This window comes from Myotis daubentonii, chromosome 6 (genome assembly GCF_963259705.1).
Source record: "Myotis daubentonii chromosome 6, mMyoDau2.1, whole genome shotgun sequence".
NCBI classification, from domain to species: Eukaryota; Metazoa; Chordata; class Mammalia; order Chiroptera; family Vespertilionidae; genus Myotis; species Myotis daubentonii.
The window spans coordinates 63,075,027-63,095,284 of record NC_081845.1 but is presented as its reverse complement, the minus strand read 5'-3'; the positions used below and the strand labels follow the sequence as shown (position 1 = coordinate 63,095,284).

At 40.5% G+C, this 20,258-nt stretch overlaps 1 protein-coding gene across 5 annotated transcripts in view; it reads right to left on the bottom strand.

Moving 5' to 3' along the window:
• Positions 1-20,258, bottom strand: part of FILIP1 (filamin A interacting protein 1) — a 214,402-nt gene that overhangs the window by 60,996 nt on the left and 133,148 nt on the right. For all 5 annotated transcript variants that reach the window (XR_009453467.1, XR_009453468.1, XM_059701145.1 and 2 more), the window contains exons 3-4: positions 6,869-7,042; positions 2,263-2,441 (exon numbers count right to left, since the gene is read on the bottom strand). Coding sequence is in view for 3 of the 5 variants with exons in the window: in XM_059701145.1 (XP_059557128.1) it covers positions 2,263-2,441; positions 6,869-7,042 (353 nt within the window). In the remaining 2 variants the exon portion in view is untranslated. The remainder of the gene's footprint in view (positions 1-2,262; positions 2,442-6,868; positions 7,043-20,258) is intronic.

The window sequence follows — 20,258 nt, the reverse complement described above, 5'->3', positions numbered from 1 at the left end:
TTACCCCCCAAAAAAGGGATTGTAATTGTTTATCTAGAGTTAGTTGAGCAACATGAAATTCGTAGATAAACACATCTGGGATAGGCTCATTGCATAACTGATATAAGAGTACTGTTTGAACTATAAAGCTCTCCATCCCGTTATCACTTCAGTGACTCTCACAGAACACAGAAATTAGGAGAACAAAAAGGAAAGCAAAAGAAACCGCCGGGATAAGTACAGTCTCTCCACCCACACCCTGCATCTAAACCAACAACTCTCAGTGAACTGGTGCCACTTCAGGCATTGGACTGGGGTGTGACATTTTAGAAAGGACATATCTGGTTCTGATTGAAACAATTTACAAAGTGATCAGAAGATATTTAATCCACACAGGTGTTCTTTAAAATTATTTGATTTCAGAACTTAAAAAAAAATCAATATCAAACAAGTTGGTACTCTTTTACTTGACCACATTCTGCCACAGGATATGTAACCAGGGTCTGTTACAGAGATATGTAATGTATGCGCTCATTAGGACCTTGTTTGCAATACCATGCTTCAGGTTGGAAAGTTCACAGAGATTGAGGAGGTGAAGTTTATTCTCACTACTTGGTTACCAAAATGTCAAATCAGATAACCTATTTGTTCAAACGTGAAGCTGATACACCTGAGTGTTCAGAAGCAAAAACAGGCTTAAAGAAACCATCAAGTGAGGATATTGTACAGCCATTGTTCTCTTTTCCATTTTTGCTTCTCCAAGAAACAGGCCAAGTCTAATAATTAGTAACCATTACCAATACTTTTTTAAAAAAGCTAACACAAACCTGTGCTGTTTCATGTTTTATTTCCTCTCTTATTGTGATGGTTTTTTCTGGTAAGTAAACTAATCTGTGGAGACCAGATCTCTTTTTGGTAACTAAGTAGATAATAAAGCTGGGATGGATAAAGCTGTTTCATCCCCTGTTATCATTTCAATCCTGGTGGCTCTCAATTTGCAAGACCCATACACAGAAGCAGACACCCTCAGTAACTCAAATCATCAGGATTCAAGTCATTGATTTCAAAGCTTGTGAAATTTACAGACTTAATTACTCAGCTATGGGAAGGAAAAGGAGAAAATAAGTTAAAAAGAAGATGCCAAAATAAAAGGGGGTAACATAGAGTTTGTCAATCTCGAGTTGGCTTCAAAGGTGGCAATCCCTAAAAAAAAAAACTACCTACAAGGGTAGATAAGGAAGGCTTGCCCTAGCCAGTTTCGCTCAGTGGATAGAGCATCGGCCTGCAGACTGAAAGGTCCTAGGTTCGATTGCAGTCAAGGGCACATGCCTGGGTTTCGGGCTTGATCCCTGGTAGGGGGTGTGCAGGAGGCAGCCGATCAATGGTTCTCTCTCATCATTAATGTTTCTATCTCTCCTTCCCTCACCCCTCCTCTCTGAAATCAATAAAACAAATACATTTCGATAAGCAAGGCTCAACACACTAAGTTTTTATTTTGTTTTGATTCTTTACATTGTCTTAAGAGTTTTCAACCCTTGGAAAGAAAAGCAGGTAGTTCTAGTCATTAAGTAATTTTTATATAACCATATATTAAGATTTTCTATACTGGTATTAAGAATAAATAGGGACCTAGCTGGTTTGGCTCAGTGGATAGAGCGTCAGCCTGTGGACTGAAGGGTCCCTGGTTCGATTCCCAGTCAAGGGCACATGCCTGGGTTGCAGTCTCGATTCCCTGGTAGGGGGCGTACTGGAGGCAGCCAATGGATGATTCTCTCTCATCATTGATATTTCTATCTCTCTCACCCTCTCCCTTCCTCTCTGAAATCAATAAAAAAAAAATATATTTTTTTAAAAAAGAATGAATAGGTTTCATTTTAAATTAAATTTTAAAAGTTGCCTTCCTGAATAAATGGATTTCAGTCCCGAAGAGAGCAAGTAGGTTATTTCAAATAGAAGGCAATTAGTAGAGAGGCTTTTCAAATGCAGGTGCTTCATTGATCAAGTTCAAATATAAACTTCCTGAGTTGGTTTCCAGCTTTACCGTATTTGGCTTTCAGCATCCTAGTGGGGATGTGGAGTCCTACTTAAAGGCACCCTCAAACAGGTTCAGATGAATAGTTCCAGGTAAAAGTCTGTCTCACTCTCTAGGGTCAGAACCATTCAGAAATCGGAAGGAGACCGGGCACCGGTCTGTGGTGTCACTGGAGCACAGTCTGGGCCCTGCCAGGAGTGACAGACGAGGCTGCAGGCACCCTGCGGTGACCGGTGAGGCGTGTCTCTTACCTCTCCCGCTCCTGCTCCAGCAGGTTGGTGAAGTCGTCGCTCTTGTTCATGTAGTCAGTGTGCTTGTGCTTCTCGTTCTCTAACTCGTACACCGTGCGCCTGTGGCACTTCTCCGCCAGCAGCAGCTGCTCTAGCATGCGCCGGTAGGTTTCTTTCTGTTTTTCCTCAAGTCTGTCCAGCTGAGTAAGCAAACATGGGAAAGAGCTTAATATTTTACTTTATTTGTAGATGACGCTAAATAATTTGTTTACATTGGCCTAGCAATTTGTCACCTGAAGGGGAGAACATTTCCCCCATGCCTTTATTTTCTCTGGGCCCCTGGGCTCTGCAAACTAGTCAATAGTAAGACTGCAGTAACTTCCGGCCTTCTGGCCCTTCTACTGTGAACACATGTATGGCTCCTAAACTTTCAGGAGAACAAACTCTTTCCCTGTTTTCATGAGATGGTACAAAACCCTCTGGCCAGAAAGAAAGAGGATAATATCCCTCCTGATCTCAGAAAAAATAAGAGCTCAGCATGTACATGTACCGAACTTCTCCCCTGAAAGGTGATTATCAGCATCACCATCTCTTTTTAAGGTTTGCAATTAAATGCATTTCTAGGAAAAATATAAAAAGACCTACAATATAAAAAGTCCTTTTCCAAGAGATGATAAATACAGGGAGGCTTTCAGAATCTGTAGGGTGCACGTATCTCAGACTAAAAGAGGTCTTATCAAATATTATTACAGGGCTTTGTGCCTATTTCTCTGGCCAGGCTATATGATCTTAAGGGATCACCCCTTAACCATCTTTTTAATTCCTAGCTCCCAGCACAGTGCCTAGAACAGTGATGGCGAAACTTTTGAGCTCGGTGTGTCAGCATTTTGAAAAACCCTAACTTAACTCTGGTGCCGTGTCACATATAGAAATTTTTTTATATTTGCAACCATAGTAAAACAAAGATGTATATTTTTATATTTATTTTACATATTTAAATGCCATTTAACAAAGAAAAATCAACCAAAAAAATGAGTTCGCGTGTCACCTCTGACACGCGTGTCATAGGTTCGCCATCACTGGCCTAGAACAAAGTAAGGGTTCGGTAAATGTTTGCTAAATTGGATCGAATCTTATAATATTGATAGTTCCCAATCCTGCTCTCCTCTTCAAATTCTAGTCCAGGGTTTCCCAACCTCAGGACTACTGACATTTTAGGCCACATATTTATTTATTTTGGGGGTTGTGCTGTGCATTGGAGGATGATTTGCAGCATGCCTGGCCTCTGCCCCCAACATGTCAGTAGTATCACCACGAGTTGTGACATAACTATTCCCAGACATTGCCAAATATACCCCAGTGGGGAAAATTGCTAAGCCTCCTCCAGTGGAGAGCCGCAGCTCTAGATGTTGAAGCTGACATATTGAAAATGCATTCTCAATCTCACAACCACCTCCCTAAAACCCAAGAGGGTAGCTCCACAGGGCAAAGGCATCAGAGCTGTTCCTGCTGGGCTCTCCATCTTTGCCTTTCATCATAAGAAGGATCCAAAGCTCCCTCTACAGTTGCATATTTTTATAGTGAATGGATCATTTCTGGGGCCCAAAATAAAGGAGATACTGCCCCCATAATACTCAGTGCCTTCTGCCTAGATCTCCTACAAGCAAGTGGCCAGACAGACTGGTGAAGAAGCCCAGGTTAACTGGAGGCTGCTAATATCTGAGATCATCAGAGATTGGCAAATTGTACCTTTATGGGTTCCGGTAAACTTCTGCCATCTTAACAGGACAGTCTATAGAAGAGATTTTCTCATAGCTTCATATTGCAACACATTCTCCCCAAGGACTCTCCCATTCTTTTACAAATGTGATTTTCGCCATATTTTCTAGAATTTGTCAAGCATTGCTGAAACCTCCTCCTCATCATCAGAAATGGAGAAGGAGCGACTCCTTCCCCTTTTTCCTTTATGATAGAGTAGGACTCTCCATGCTGTTGAAAGTATTGGAAAGAGCAGCCTTTGCCCACTTCTTCATACCCTCCGCCACTCCTCACTAAGGAAGGAGGGGTGACTTATTTGAAGGTTGTATTTGGGATAAGGAACTGGAAACGAGCAGCTCAACCTTCTCTTTTCTTATTCTTTACTCTGCCTGCCACAAGATGATATACGTGTTCTGTAGGCTCAACTCTCTCTCAAGTGGTTTCTCCAAAGTCTAGGAGGGAAAGCATAGAAAGCCTGCTGAGGTCATTTATTTATTTATGTCAATAATAAAGCTAAATATTTGAAGTCATCTATCAGACTATTGTAGTTATTCCTCAATCCATTCAAGGAACTTTGGAGGGGCAGATGGGAGCTTTATTAATTTGACAGTTGAACAAGATACCCAGATAGACATTTTAAGGTCATCTAGAGGAGAAAAACAGCACATATTGATATTTAGTGTTCTGGGGCAGCCTGGACAGGAGGTGGGCCTTAGCCTTAATGTGTTCTATCCATGTGGGTTTTTGGAGCAGCTACAGTCCTGGGGTGAGGCCACTGGAGTTGCTCAGCTTGTCCCCCAGCACTGATTACATAATCAGCGAGTGCGATTGAGTAACCCAGCTGTGCCTAATTTGGTATGGATATTTGAGTGAGCAGCAATTTTTTGGCTTGAGGTGTATAGCATGGCTTCTAGGAACTCTTAAGAGCACATGGTCCCAGGAGGTTAATGGAACAGTGATGTATTGGGATTTTTGCCGCATGAAGTTAAAAGCAGGACTCCTGCCCCTGGATAATATGAACTTGATTGTTAAGCCTGAAGTCTTCAGAGACCAAATATCTGTAGATAGTGGAAGATAAATCTTTCCCCCTTTTAGCATTCTATTTCTCTCACAAAGCAGGACCTCACCATTTTGGCAGTATTGGGAAAAGTAGCTTCTGTCCTTTTCTCTACCTCCTCACTCACTCCTCCCCAAGGAAGAATAACTCTTTAGTGTGTTGAGTTGAGGAGAGAAAGGAACCAAGATTCATGCCCAGCTTCGCCAATTCCAAAAGGACAACCCAAAGGTTGGGTGGTTTTCTATTCTGCTCTTCTGTCCATGAGGTAGGAGCATTTGGGTTAGGTCTATTTTCTGAAGGTGGGTCAGAAACTCCTTGCTCTGCGTACTGTCCATAAAACTCGGTGCACTGGAGGCAGTGGTTCTGGGTAAGTGCGTGTGCTCTACAGACCTACCTCTTCTTAAGGGGTTATTCCAAGCTGTAACTTGGGAGAAAAGAATTAGGAAGCTCAAATGATACCATTTATCCAAGCTGAGTTCTCCAATCCAGGTGATTACAATAATAACATAAAATTGATATTTTGACCTCTATATGTCATTTACTCCTCAAATCCCTCCAAGTTTGGAACTAATTAAGTGTGTGAGCAATTATCACCCTCAGATCCAAGCAAATACCAACGGTTCTATCTGTTGAGTACCTAGCATGTACCAGACATGCTGTTAAGAGCTTTACAGGCATTGCTTCATTTAATCCTCACAATTGTATTATATGTGCACTGTTGTTTCTCCCACCCGACAGAGCAGGAAGTTGGGGCTTAAGGAGCTGAAGTGACATGACCAAGGCCGCAGGCAGCTAGTAACCATGGATCTCAAACAGTAAAGTGGAGCCAGCCTGTTGACTGCATCCTATCATCTTTTAGCATGTTAGGAAAAGATGAGAACAGAGCTTCAGTTTATCCTTGTTGCAGAAAATAGAAAATTATAAGACCATCAATCTGTTGTGAATACTGTCTAAAGCAGATCTTGTCTGAGAACTGTCAAACTGAGCTGGGCAAAGATTAGACTAAGTTAAAAGCTAAATTATAATAAATTGCGTCAGACTTTAAATTTCTGTGTTCTTTTTTATTTATGATACTTATTTCACCTATATGAATTTTTTTACATGAATTCTGAAGAGTTAATATGGCTAGATCCATCAACTGATTCCCTAATTCAGCATCAAACTTCTACTACAATGTGACAGTATTTTTAACATGTAGCATCATGGGTAATTAATAACAATGGCAATAGTTCCCAATAAAATCTCATATATAATTATTAGCTACAGCCCTAATAGATTTCATTTCATCTTAAAGAATTGCCTTAAGCATTTCATTGGGATTTTGCCTTCACCATTGTATTTAAGTTACTCATATAAGATCATTTTAATTATCACAGAGTTGAATAGATATGATACCAAAGCACAGTGGCTTTAAAACCATAAATATCAATAATAAAATCAATTTAATTTTACATTATCAATTTGATAATAATCTTGACAACCCAATGCTAAAACAATAAGCAATTCACATTTTACATACATAATCTCTTAGAGAAATGAAAGAATAACAGACTGTAAGAGCATGTAACTATCATAATCACATGAAAAATACATTTCAGGCTTTAAGTATATTCCAGGAAATGCTTCTAAAATTCTTATTATTGAAATGCACCTACAATAATTCATGAGCTATTTAATTCAGCTTAATTCTACATTATTGTATCATAAAAACGTTGCCTTTGAAAGAAAATGTGACAGCATGTAAAATGCAAAGGTGTTAAGCTATCACTCGGAGGATCCCTTTGGAGGGGATTGCTGGTGTCATATTTTTACCTCTGAAATTGGTTTCTCATAGACATCTTCTCCTATGGATTTCTCCTGGGCGAGGATGGCGTCTCGGTGCAGGACCCGCAGCACTTTCTCTGGCTCCGCAGACCCGTAATGAGCCTCCAGAACCTCAGGCTTGGTTTTCTCCGTCTTCAGCATGTGGATCACATCTTCCCTGGCCTGTGGTAGAAAGTGCAGCAGGGTCAGACGGTTGGCAACATAAATCACATGCCGGGCTCACAAAATCAGCACGGAGCTTACTGAATACATCCCCCACCTCTCCAGGGCGATTGGCAAAATCACTGGGTCTTCTGTTCTTAATTTCTACCGAAAGCAGATTGGCAAGCATACACTCTGCTTCAGGTTGCTAGGAAGCAGGAAGGCAGGAAAGGATTTGTGCTAATATTAACTACATAAAAATTGCTTTTTCTAAATATCAATGATTCTAAGAGGGGGTAGGACTGATCCTGGAATACTTACCCCCTTTCAGTGCAAAGAAGATCAATGACAATTGAAAGTTCTCTATTTATGCTCAGTGTAGTATTCAAATCTGATTTAAAATAAAAACCTGCTCTTCCCATTCCAGTTATAACTCCATGTGTAATTAACAAAAACAGCCTGTACTAGTGATTTCCTGTTTCCCATCAAGTGATTTCTTTTGCACAGAAACACATGGTTGAGAATTCACATGTTGCTGGACTGGGCTTTTCAAACTAATGTGTTCACACTGAAGGTGAAATTTAGCTCTTTAACATACAGACCGAAAATCAGATAAGTTAGATTGGTATGGTCAGAGTTGTTTTGTTTTTGTTTTTTAGCAAAACGTAAGCATCATGTTGAAACTCTTGAGAAAATCACATAATTATAGGTTTTAAATCATATTGACTATGGTCCCCATCACAAAATGCAAATACATCTGGATGTACTTTCTACTGGTTAGTAGTGATTATCCCTCTAGTTATAATGAAGCTGACACTTGCTAAATGTACTCCCATCTAGTCATATACTTGCTTTTCCAGTAATGGTGATGGGTTTGAAGTATCCTGACTACATTTTAACTTATACTAAAGAATAAACTGGTTGACAACAGAGTTCAGTCTGTGACAATAGAATAGAGTTTCTCCCTGTGTAATGCTAACTATGGCTATGAAGTTACAAACCTCATGGTATTTTAAACATGGGGTGCTGACTAGTTAGTCCTGACATAGCACCATTATACAGTTGGTCATTCTTGAGGTTCCTCACTTTTATTGTTAATTCATAGTCTCCAAAAAAATCTAATTCCAGATGGTTAAAGACTAATTTATTGCAGAAACGTCAATGGACTGGAATTTGCAGATTTTCCCATGTTGTTTCTGCCACATATAATGTGCTCATTTCAAGACAAAAATGGAAAATGTTCATTTTGAAGAACCTAGTGGTTTGGAATTAGTGAGAAAGTTAAAGTCACAAATAGTCCAATGGAAAGGCCATGTGTCTCCGTGGAGGGTGAAAGGACATAAACACAGATGCGGTGTCAGACGAGGCTGTACAGTGTCTTCGTGCAAGTTAGAGAAGGTGCCAGGAGATACAGCCCAGAGTCAGAGTGCAGCTTGCCGCCTGAGCAAAGAGTGGGCTGTGTTTCAGCCCCTGTTTATTCCCTCTGCCAGGCACCTTTGTGCAAGGCATAACTCCATACCGATATACGGTGGCCCTGTGGAGAGGAGCCCAAGGTATGTTGGTTGTTACTGGTCTTCAGGCAGGAAGTACTCACACAGGTGAATAGTGATAGCATCTTCTAAAATAATGGTTCTCAAACCTGACTGTATTGGAATCACTAGGGAACTTTAAAAAATTCCAGTGCCCAGGCCATCCCAGACCAATCGCATTCAAGTCTTTAGAAGAAGAAACTTGCCGTAACCTGTTTGGCTCAGTGGATAGAGCGTCGGCCTGAGGACTGAAAGGTCCCAGGTTCGATTCCAGTCAAGGGCACGTACCTTGGTTGCAAGCACATCCCCAGTGGGGGGTGTGCAGGAGGCAGCTGATCGATGTTTCTCTCTCATCGATGTTTCTAACTCTCTATCCCTCTCCCTTCCTCTATGTAAAAAATCAATAAAATATATTTTTTAAAAAAAGAAGAAACTAATCCAGTGATGGCGAACCTATGACACGTGTGTCAGAGGTGACACGCGAACTCATTTTTTGGGTTGATTTTTCTTTGTTAAATGGCATTTAAATATATAAAATAAATATCAAAAATATAAATCTTTGTTTTACTATGGTTGCAAATATCAAAAAATTTTTATATGTGACACGGCACCAGAGTTAAGTTAGGGTTTTTCAAAATGCTGACACGCCGAGCTCAAAAGGTTCGCCAACACTGAACTAAGCATTAGTACTTTTTAAAGCTCTTCAGGTGATTCCGGAGTTGAGAGTACTGTTCCACACTAATCAGTTAAGAGGCTTAGCAACCATACTGAATACCAATTTTTGATATTATCTAATCAAACTTCCCCATTCCCGTGCATTTCCCATCTTCAAGTGCATTTCCTTTTCTTGATCACAGAAAGGTGTCATCACCTTACTCCATACTCCTGAGGTTAACCTTTTGCTTTGGTCAAAGCTGAAGGAAAATGAGTTGTCTTAAGAGAGAGAAAAAAAAGAAAGAAACATAGGCCTGTGAATTTATGGAATGACAGGAAGGAAAATTTGGAATTACATTTGGAAGTGAAAAAGAAATGGTGACAATGGAACACTGGTGACCTAGAAGTCTCAATAACCAACAACTGTCTCTTTTCCATATTTAAATCAGATGAACTAGGTTGTGGGATTGGATGAAAAAGGTAAAGGGATTAAGAGGTACAAATTGACAGTTACCAAACAGCGATAGGGATGTAAAGTACAGCATATAGTCAATAATATTGTAATAACTATGTATAGCATCAGATGAGTACTGGACTTATAGAGGGGATCACTTTGTAAGTTACATAAATATCTAACCAGCATGCTGTACTGAAACTAATATAAGACTGAATGTCAACTGTAATTTAAATTCTTTTTTAATTCTTAAATCAGATAAAGTAAAGGCTCACATTTTAATATGTGAAATACAAAGACTTCTAGAGCAGACATAGAATGTACTGTCTTTTGCGTAATAAAGTGAGATACTGACTCATAAAATGTAAATATTTCAAGTCATCAGCTCCTCTGCTCTCTGAAACAGATTATAGTAACTAGAATCCTGGTGCACTGATTTGTGCACCAGTATGGTCCCTTGGCCTGGCCTGCGGGGATAGGGCCAAAACTGGCTCTCTGACATCCCCTGAGGAGTCCTGGATTGCAAGAGGGCAGTTCTCGGGTGACACACTCCAGAATCGGGCTCCCTCCTCTCTGGTTCCAGGTGTGTCACCCAAGAACCACAGCTGCCACGTCACTGCAGCTCGGCAGCTCCAGTGTTGAGTGCCTGCCCCCTGGTGGTCAGTGCACGTCATAGCTACTGGTCGGACAGTCGAATGGTCAGATGGTCGCTTAGGTTTTATATATATAGACTAGAGGCCAGGTGTACGAAATTCATGCACGGGTGTGGTCCCTAGGCCTGGCTGGTGATTGAAACGCAAGTATCTGGCATGGAAGGACAGGTCCCAGCTGACCTCTGGGCCCTGGACAGCACCTGGGTCTCTGGCCCTCCACACAACCCCCTCTGCCTGAGTCACAGAATCCAAGTCCCCACACAGAGATATGGTGAGCATGGCTGGATGCCGTTGGCCAGGGCACAGCGTGGGCCTCTGGGCCACCGAGCGGCACCGTCCGGAAGCCGGGCAGGCAGTATGCTCTCTCCCGGCTGGCCTCGCACACCAGCTCCTGCGCAAACCCATGGGGAGCCCGACCAGCCCCTGCAGCGATGGCCCGGCTCACCTGGAAGAGGCCACACGGGTGGGGGGTGGGCCCTCGCGGGTGCCTGGCACCTGAGCACAGGGGCTTCCCCAGCATGCGAGCCCTGGGATCCCAGTGGAGGGTAGCAGGGGAAGTGAGAGCTAGCTCGGTGGACACCCTGCATTCTCACCACACCTCCGTCCCTGTCACCCCTGCCCCCAGGTAGCTGGCGAGAAGTCACAGTGCATCACCAATGCCTGCCATGTTCCGTGCTGCCCCCTGGTGGTCAGCGCATGTCATAGCGAGTGGTCGAACTCCCTGTCTCCCCGTCAAATGACTGCCCAAGGGGACAATTTGCATATTAGGCTTTTATTATATATAGATAGATGGTTAGTAAAGGAACAGAATAAACACAGAACTCAAAATATTCAGGAGAAATTTTTTACTGAAGCTTAGAAAATAGATTTGATCATATTCTCAAGTAATTTAGAAAAAAAATTAAAACACCAAAAGAAGTGGCTTAGAAAATAGGCACTAAAATATTGTATTGAGACTAGAGCTGCTTTTATTCATTCATTCTCTCTCTTTCTTCCTTGCTTATATGTATTTCCTAAATTTTCTACAGTGAACAACATTAATTTTATAAAGAGAAACAAAGTTATACTTTATGAAGAAAGGAGAAAAACTTCATCATTCCTATTTCATATAAATGAAGCCAAGGCAAATAATGAAATAGAAAGTGCTCTTTTTTTGTCATACCAAATGCTGAGAAAGCTGCCTTCATTCTGTGTATAGACAAGCCTGTAATAGTGCCTCTGGGGTTTAGCACAAAGGACATAACACCAAAACGGCCCAAATGATTATTCTATACCCTGTTTCTGACATTGTCTTGATTCCTTTTATAACTATTTCAAACATAGCAGTGAAGGCACAGATACAACAGTCACTAGGTAAGTGGTACTAAAAACAGAACGGTATAAAGATCATAGGTTTTCCCACCTAATATTTATCCTGATTAGTTACATTCTGACTAGATAGCTAAAGAAATCACAGCAGAACTATTCCCATATGGCATTTCCACAAATGACATCTCTGAAAAAATGTTTATCTCTAATTGTGGATTGAGGTAATCAGAGAATGACTCTCAAATGTAAATCAAATGATCTTGAGTGTATAAATAGTCCTGCTAGTTAGCATAAACTTACATGATCTGAGCATAGAGGAAATTAAATAAAGCTATCAGGCAAATAAAAATTTGAATTAACATGAAAATAATATTTACAGCATGGAATGATAGAGTGAGCCCAGCTTTGCAAAAACTCAGAATTTGTTTCCAGTCCCAGCTGTGCTGTGTGATTTGTACAAGTTGCTAACATTACTTTGACCTAATTTTATTGTCTGTGAAATAGGATTATAATAACTTTCTTAAACAATTGTTCTTAGGATGAAATAAGATATCAGTATATAAAATACCTAGTATAGAACCTGGCACACAGTAGCTGCCAAGTCAATAATAACAATTTAATTTCTATTAGGTCCCCATCATTAGATGCCTTTATGCTGGAAAAAAAATTTTTTTATAAGATATACTTTTCCCTAACAAAATATAACATTTAAGACTGATATCATTTAACAGTGTAGACATTTCACAATTTGCCATTAACATTTTTTCAAAAAGGAATTTTTAAATCAGAACACCCTCTTTCCAAAAGTTACTTAGTCTCCCTGACTCAGTTTCCTTGTCTATAATGTAGAGACACCAACCTCTCTATATCACAGGGAAATGCAAGGCCCTAACAAGATAATGTAAATAATGAGCTTTTAAAACTGAAAATAGGTAGCTATTTTAGTTTAAAAGTTTAAGCTATTACAACTAAGCTACAGAACAACCATTATTCAGTTTACAAACATGTAAATATTGTTGGGATTTATCTTCTTGACCAAATCTTCCTATTCTGTTTGAAGAAAATAGCTTCTTTCTTTTCAATTGATGTGAGACACCTATTTCTTCTCTCCCTAAAAAAAATGTGTTTATGCTTGAACTTATTGTAATATGCTATTGCTACATACACTTCACATTTCATTCTTAGTTTAACAACCATAGACTAATTACCAAAGAAAAAGATGCTATGGTGATGTAACACTGTGCATTATATATTTAGAACCACACTGTTCATCATGAACTTACTAAAAGCTTTTTGCTATAATAATTATCATAATGAATGAAAACAAGTGTTGCTATAAATTGCTGTTACGTAAAATGGTTTAATATACTAAACCAATCATTAATATTGTGGTACCTATTTAGTCAATGGGTTAAGATGGTGGCATTGGTAAACACAGTACTCAAATTCTCCCACAACCACATCAAAATTACAACTGAACTACAGCATAGCCACTATTCAGAACTACCTGAAATCTGGCTGAATGGAAGTCCTACAATTAGGGAATTAAAGAAGAAGCCACATCAAGACTGGAAGGAGGGGCAGAGACATGATATGGGTTGGTCCTATACCCACATATAGCAGATAAAAACCAGGGGGGATATCTTAGCTGTGGAGGTACCCCCTAAAGAGTAAGGGGTCCCAACCCCCTCCCCCCCCAGGCCTCCCAGCCCAGAATTCCAGTGCCAGGAGGAGAAGTCCCCTAGCTTCTGGCTTTAAAAACAAATGGATAGCCCTGTCCGTGTAGCTCAGTTAGTTAGAGCATCACCCCAATATGCAAAGGTTGTGTGTTCAATCCCTGGTCAGGGCACATACAAGAATCAACCAATGAATGCAACAGTAAGTGGAACAACAAGTCAATGTTCCTCTCCCTTTTCTCTCTTTCAAAAATCAGCAAATTACATTAAAACACACACACACACACACACACACACACACACACACACAGCAGGATTGTGGCTCAGTGAGATGGAGGGCTGCTGAAGTCCCAGGCAGTTCCTCTTAAAGGGCCTGCACATGGACTTACTGGAACTCACTCCCTCTGAGCTCTAGGTTAGGGCAGCAGCTTGAAAGGAACCAGGGACATACAGGGATTGTCTGCCATCAGGGCAAGAGCTGCTGGTGGTGATGGCGGGGTGAGGGTGGGGGGGCAGGGGAGGGGGGAGCGATCTATGTGTTTCTCACATCGATGTTTCTTTCCTCTCTCCCCTCCCTATTCTCTTCCACTCTCTCTAAAAGAAATCAATGGAAAACATATCTTTGGGTGAGGATTAACAACAATAAGAAAAATGATAACTATGGATCACAGAAAATTTTTACAATACTTTAAACATATGATTCAATCTATGTAAATAAGAGCCTACATTTTCAGGACAAAACCACTTTACAACTCTATTTTTGAAAACCTTGTTATTTTTGTATAAAAAGAATTAAAAATGTAAGAAAGTCCCTGTCTTCAAACATTACTATTTTTCACACAGAAGCTTTATCAGAAGCAAATGGTTAAAGTTCTGGGATTCTGGGAGCTGCTTAGTAGCTGCAAAGGGAAGAATGCATTAAGAGGACTCAAGAAAAGGGAGAGAAGGGGGGGGGGGGCGGTCGAAGGAGAAGAGTCTTAATAAAAATCTTTATTTAATCTTGATGATGGAGGAGAATAAATATGAGATAAGGGTAAGGGTATAGAAACAGACAGAAGCATTGCACCCTTCTCTTTTCTACATGGTTCCTCTATGTGCCAAGGGAGGCACACAGAAGCCAAGAGCAAAAGTGTCCCTGCAGAACTGAAAGTGGACCAGGTGGAGCAAGGGGTTGTCTCAAATGGCTGCATGAGGAGCTGATTCAAAGCATGTGGGGGCAGCAAAGAGCTACTCTGCAAAGCCCAGGGCCAGCAGGTGAGTATGCTTCATCTTACAAAGTCAGGGAAGGGTATCTGGGAGTTAGGGATGAGGGACAGGACAAGACACAGGTGGAGGCCACACAGAGGCATAGTTCAAAAGATGGCTAACTCCAATCATGCACTGTAGTTAGTATTGGAGATATAATTTCATCCTCAGGGATTAAAGTCTACAGGCACATCGACAAACAACTGAAAAGACATTTACAATATAACATGATAAGTCTTAGGATGGCGGAATTACAGGGACCTGAACTGAACTAGCAAAGGAGGTTTCCTGGGGGAAGTGAGCCAAAATTTCACAAGTACTTGAGCCAGAGAAATAGAGAAGTCGTTAGGGCGAGAGCGTTCTTGTCCAAGAGAAGACTAGGCAAAGGCCAAACAGGTGTAGATGCATGGGCTGGGGCAACATGAGGCTAGTGATGACCATGAAAAGCCATGTGAACCAGGCAGGGAGTTTGCATTTTATCCTGGAACAGCAAGAAGCCTTAGCATTTTTAAACAGCAGGACAGTGACATTGTCAGATTTGTATGGTAGATCATTCACCTACTGTGTTAAAAAGGTAGACATTCTGAATCGGTTGGTGCAGCCCAGAAATTGAGATTTAAAATATCTAAAGCACAGTCACCCTTAGAAACCACTGCTTTAAGACAGATAAACCAATTCACCACCATACGCGCTTAAAACATTTGCTATGTTAGCTCAAGGTTCCCAGCAGGGTTGTGTGATTCCCAGAGACTTCTCCTGTTCTCACTGTTTTATCAGTTCCACTGATCCTTCTCCACCGAGGAATCACAGCCACTTCAGACCAGTAGCCTAAACCAGAAGGGTCCTGGGAAACTGTTGGAAGTGTTTGCCAGTTCTGGGCAAATAAAGGTGACCAACTGTCCCAGTTTGCCTGGGACTAAGAAGAGTGGGATCCCTTATGGTGGAGCTTTTGAAAATCAGAACAGTCCCAGGCAAAGTGGAATGAACTGGTCATCCTAGGGCAAACACCAAGTGGACAGAAGACTAGATATTCCAAAATGCCCCGGCATCTAGCAGGGCAGCCACAGTGGATTTAGTGTTCTTAGGAACCGAGTTTCACCGGCATGTTTCCAAAACTTAGTTTTCTTTCAAGGCAAATGCCATTCATCATGATTATGCCAGGTGAAAATTTAAACTGTTTTCTAAACTTGTGGGTTTTTTTAAATTTGGGGGGAACCCAAAATGAGTAGGAGAGACTGCTTAGTTCTTTTTAAAAAAATATATTTTTTAATTGATTTCAGAGATTAAGGGAGAGGGATAGAGAGAGAGCAACATCAATGAAGAGAAAGAATCACTGATCAGCTGCCTCCTGCATACCCACTACTGGGAATGGAGCCCGCAACCTGGGCATATGCCCTTGACTGGAATCGAACCTGGGACCCTTCAGTCCACAGGCTGATGCTCTATCCACTGAGTCAAATTGGCTAGGGCTAGAATGCTTAGTTCTTATACCCATGTGTCATAGCTAAACAGGGTGCATCCTCCTGAAGCATTCAGATTACTTAAAGACTTGGGGTGGGTGGTAGTTTAAAAACTCTTTCAAAACATGAATGCAATTTTAATATTCACTTGAATGTTTAGGGGAAAAAACACAAGATTTAAAAAACATGTGCTTGAGGCAGATAGCTTGGGACAGATTCTTCGATGATGCCACCATGACCCCCAGTATGGTGGTCCACTCGCCTAGGTTTGGAGGGAGCACATTCAGTTGGGAAGTTTGAGACGCCTGCCCCTACCATCTGACACTGCACACCTCGAACAAGGCAATTCTCTGTCAATAGCTGCTGGCCTTAAATGGTGGAAGCATTTGGAGGAAAGAATAAGTCTATTTCTATGCTTACGGAAGAACCAGAACGTCACAGTTCCTAAACACGATCACTCCTTTGAATTATTTAGTTAATTCCCTCAATATGGTCCTATTGCTGCAGTGAGCCAAGGAACCCTAGAAAAGATGACCCGGGAAGACCAAGGCATGCCCATCTGTGCATGCTTTACGCTTCTGGAAACTCAGCTCAATGTTGCGGACCTATTTAGATAAAGTGATTTACTAGTTTACTTGTCTGTTTCTTTATTAGGCTGTGAGCTGCTTTGAGGAAGGGGGGACTGTGTCTACACTGTCTCCTAAAAGAGTGTCTGCCCACATGACAGGCACTCAGTAAATATTTGTGGAAATAAAGAGAAGTGAGATAAGTGATGTGAAGTCAGAGAGGCATAAACCAGCTCTGAAATTCTCAGGACAATCTTAACTGTTTAGCCTTGTTTAAAAGATCTAAACAATTACATTTTGTTAACTTCCATTCTTTCATCTGACATTCTTGTCTACAATTTAGGAGTCACTTTGTTCTTCTTAAGTTTATTCCAAAAGAAAATATGTAAACTGAGTAAGAAAAAATAGTACATTCCAGAATGTTGTAATAGGAAATAAACTATCTTTAAATCTCAGACAAATTGAATTATCCTATTTATCCAGGTTAAGTAAATACAAAATTATAAATATATTGCATGAAAAAACAGCTATGTAATTATGATGGTATTAGCTATTACTGTAGAAATAAAACCAATATTTTCTCCTGAGTTTTAGAATGCAAAGTTAACATGACTAGTAATACAATATACAAGGAGAAGATGTAGGCATGGTTAGTTTAAAGCAGTGATGGCAAACCTTTTGAGCTCGGCGTGTCAGCATTTTGAAAAACCCTAACTTAACTCTGGTGCTGTATCACATATAGAAATTTTTTGATATTTGCAACCATAGTAAAAAAAAAGACTCACATTTTTGATATTTATTTTATATATTTAAATGCCATTTAACAAAGAAAAATCAACCAAAAAAAATGAGTTCACGTGTCACCTCTGACACGTGTGTCATAGGTTCGCCATCACTGGTTTAAAGGGTCATTGAAGCTAAAAATGTGTCTTTGGGTTTCTCTGGAGAAATTTCTTTCCACAACTATATGGTCAATAGTAGCCTAATAGTCTTTATACAACTTGTTCATTAAAGATCACCCTTTTCTAGCATTTCAGACAAAATCATCCAAAAGAAATCTTTTATTAAAATATCACAGATAGATGCTATTTTTCATGTTAAAACTTGCTTTTATTATCACTATGATCCTTGAATTTTTAAAAGTAAAATTCCTCAAAATCCGAATGTTTTTTTACAGAAATAGAAAAATCCATCCTAAAATGCATATGGGAATTTCAAGAGACCTTAAAGAGCCAAAACAATCTTGCAAAAGAATAAAGTTTGAGGCCTCACACTTTGATTTCAAAACTTACCACCAAGCTACAATAATTAAAACAGTGTGGTACTGCCATACGTACAAACATACAGACCAATGGAATAGATTATTAAGCCCACAAATAAACTCTAGAATATATGATCAAATGATTTTCAATAAGCATGCCAAGACTATTCAATGGAGAAAGGGCAATCTTTTCAACAAGTGATACTGGGGAAACAGGATATCCACATGCAAAAGAATGAAAGGTAGGAACCTGATACCATATAAAAAAATTAACTCAAAATGAACCAAAGACCTAAATGTAAGAGCTAAAATGCTTAGAAGAAAACATAGCGGGGAAATTTCATGACACTGAATTTGGCAATGATTTCTTGGATATGACATCAAAAGCATAGACAACAGAAGAAAAAATGGATAAACTGAACTATATCCAAATTTAAAACTTCTGTATATCAAAGAACACAATCAACAGAGTGAAAAGCAAACCACAGAATGGGAGAAAATATTTGCAAATCATATATATCCAGGCTATACAAAGAACGCCTACCACTCAGCAACAAAAAAACCCAACCCAGTTAAAAAGTGGGCAAAGGATTTAAGTAGACATTTCTTCTAAGAAGATATACAAATGGCCAACAAGCACATGAAAATATAGGCAACATCACTAATCATTAGGGAAATGCAAATCTAAAGCACAGTAAGATGCCACTTCTTACTCATTAGGATGGTTATCATCCAAATAACAGAAAATAACTATTGGCAAGGTTGTAGAGACATTGAAATGCTTGTGCCCTGCTGATGAAAATGTAAAATAGGTTAGCCACAATGGAAGTCAGTGTGGTGATTCCTCAGAGTTAAGAAGAGATTACCATATGACTGAGCAATTCCACTTCTAGTTACAGACCCAAAAGAATTGAAAGCAGGCACTCATGTTCATATCAACATTCTTCACAATAGCCAAAAGGTGGAAACAACTCAAGTATCCATTGACAGATGAATGGATAAACAAAATGCGGTATATACTAGTACACACAATGCAATGTTATTTAGCCTTTAAAAAGGAAGGGAATTCTGACATGCTGCAAGGGGATGCCTGGAAGGTAACTATGCGAGGGAAATGAGCTAGTCACAAAAGGACAACTGCTATACGATTCTGCTTGTATTTCATATAAGTACTTAGAATAGTTAAATTCATAGAGATAGAAGGTAGAATGGTGGTTTTCAAGGGTAAAATTATCTCTAATCTTTTGCCTAGAGACTGCCACTTAAAAAAAAAAGGATTCCATGTAATAAATCATAAAAGTGTAGTCATATTTTTTCTAGCGGTTAGCTGAAAGTCACAGTCATCCATGGATCTGAACACATTTTCATTACTTATGTGGTTTTCTTCGTTTTTCTTTTTTACACACATTGGGATATTAATAGTACAACAGCTGCTGTGTCCTGGATTTGAAATTAGATACGGTCACAGGGTCCCCCCCGGCAGTGCTGTGATTTTACAACGTGTAATTTCTCAAATTCCAAAAGACGACAACCTTTTTGATCTGTGCTGATAAAGACTTTGGGCAGAGCCCTTAAACTGCCCACCCCTGTATGTAATCAGGTCCGGCAAGTCGCATCCAGTTTTCTGTGAATCAGTTGAGAAGCTGAATCCCTTAAAACAGGAGAGCAGCCATTGCTAAGGCACAACAAGGTGATTATTTTCTCACTGGGGTTGTTTATCCAGGTCCGTAAATTTAATCCCATCAACATAAACCAGCTAGACTGAGCCAGGACAGATAAAACATCTATACCAGATCTGGTGCCAGACATCTCTCTCTGTACAGACGTCTCTGGTATATACAACTCTGCTTATTTGGTTAAATTTTCTTCACATCCCCATGATTGTCTCCTTTTCAGATGGTCTCTAAAAGCTATTTTTCAAGCATAAATGAAATCCTCCGATGTAATCCTGTCTGGAGGATTGACTGGCAGGCTGACCCTGCCACAGGCGATTTGCATGAGGAATCAAGGTTCTTCCTGAGAAAGAACCCATCCCAAGGGAGGAAGGGCACCATTCTGGCTGAAGGACAATGGAGCAGGGTCAGAGGGGAAGGGTGAGTCTGAGGGCAGCGCGGTTTCTGTCACTCGGACTCCCCTCCAGCGCGCCCCCTGAACCCATGCCTGAGTCCCAGTATGACGGACTGCCATCAAAGACTCAAATAATAACTAAGGAACTGGTAAATTAGAATTCAAGACTTGGAGCCTCAGTAGAAGGGGGAGGGCAGGAAGGGGCAGTCCTCTCCGTATCTTGCATCACGCTCAGTGCAGACACCAGCACGAGCTGCCCTCAAGTACACATCCACTGGCACACACAGGAGAGAGAGCAGTGCTGGCTGTGCTTCCAGCAGGCACTTGCAGGGGCAGCCGTCATTACCAGCGTGGGTTGCAGTAG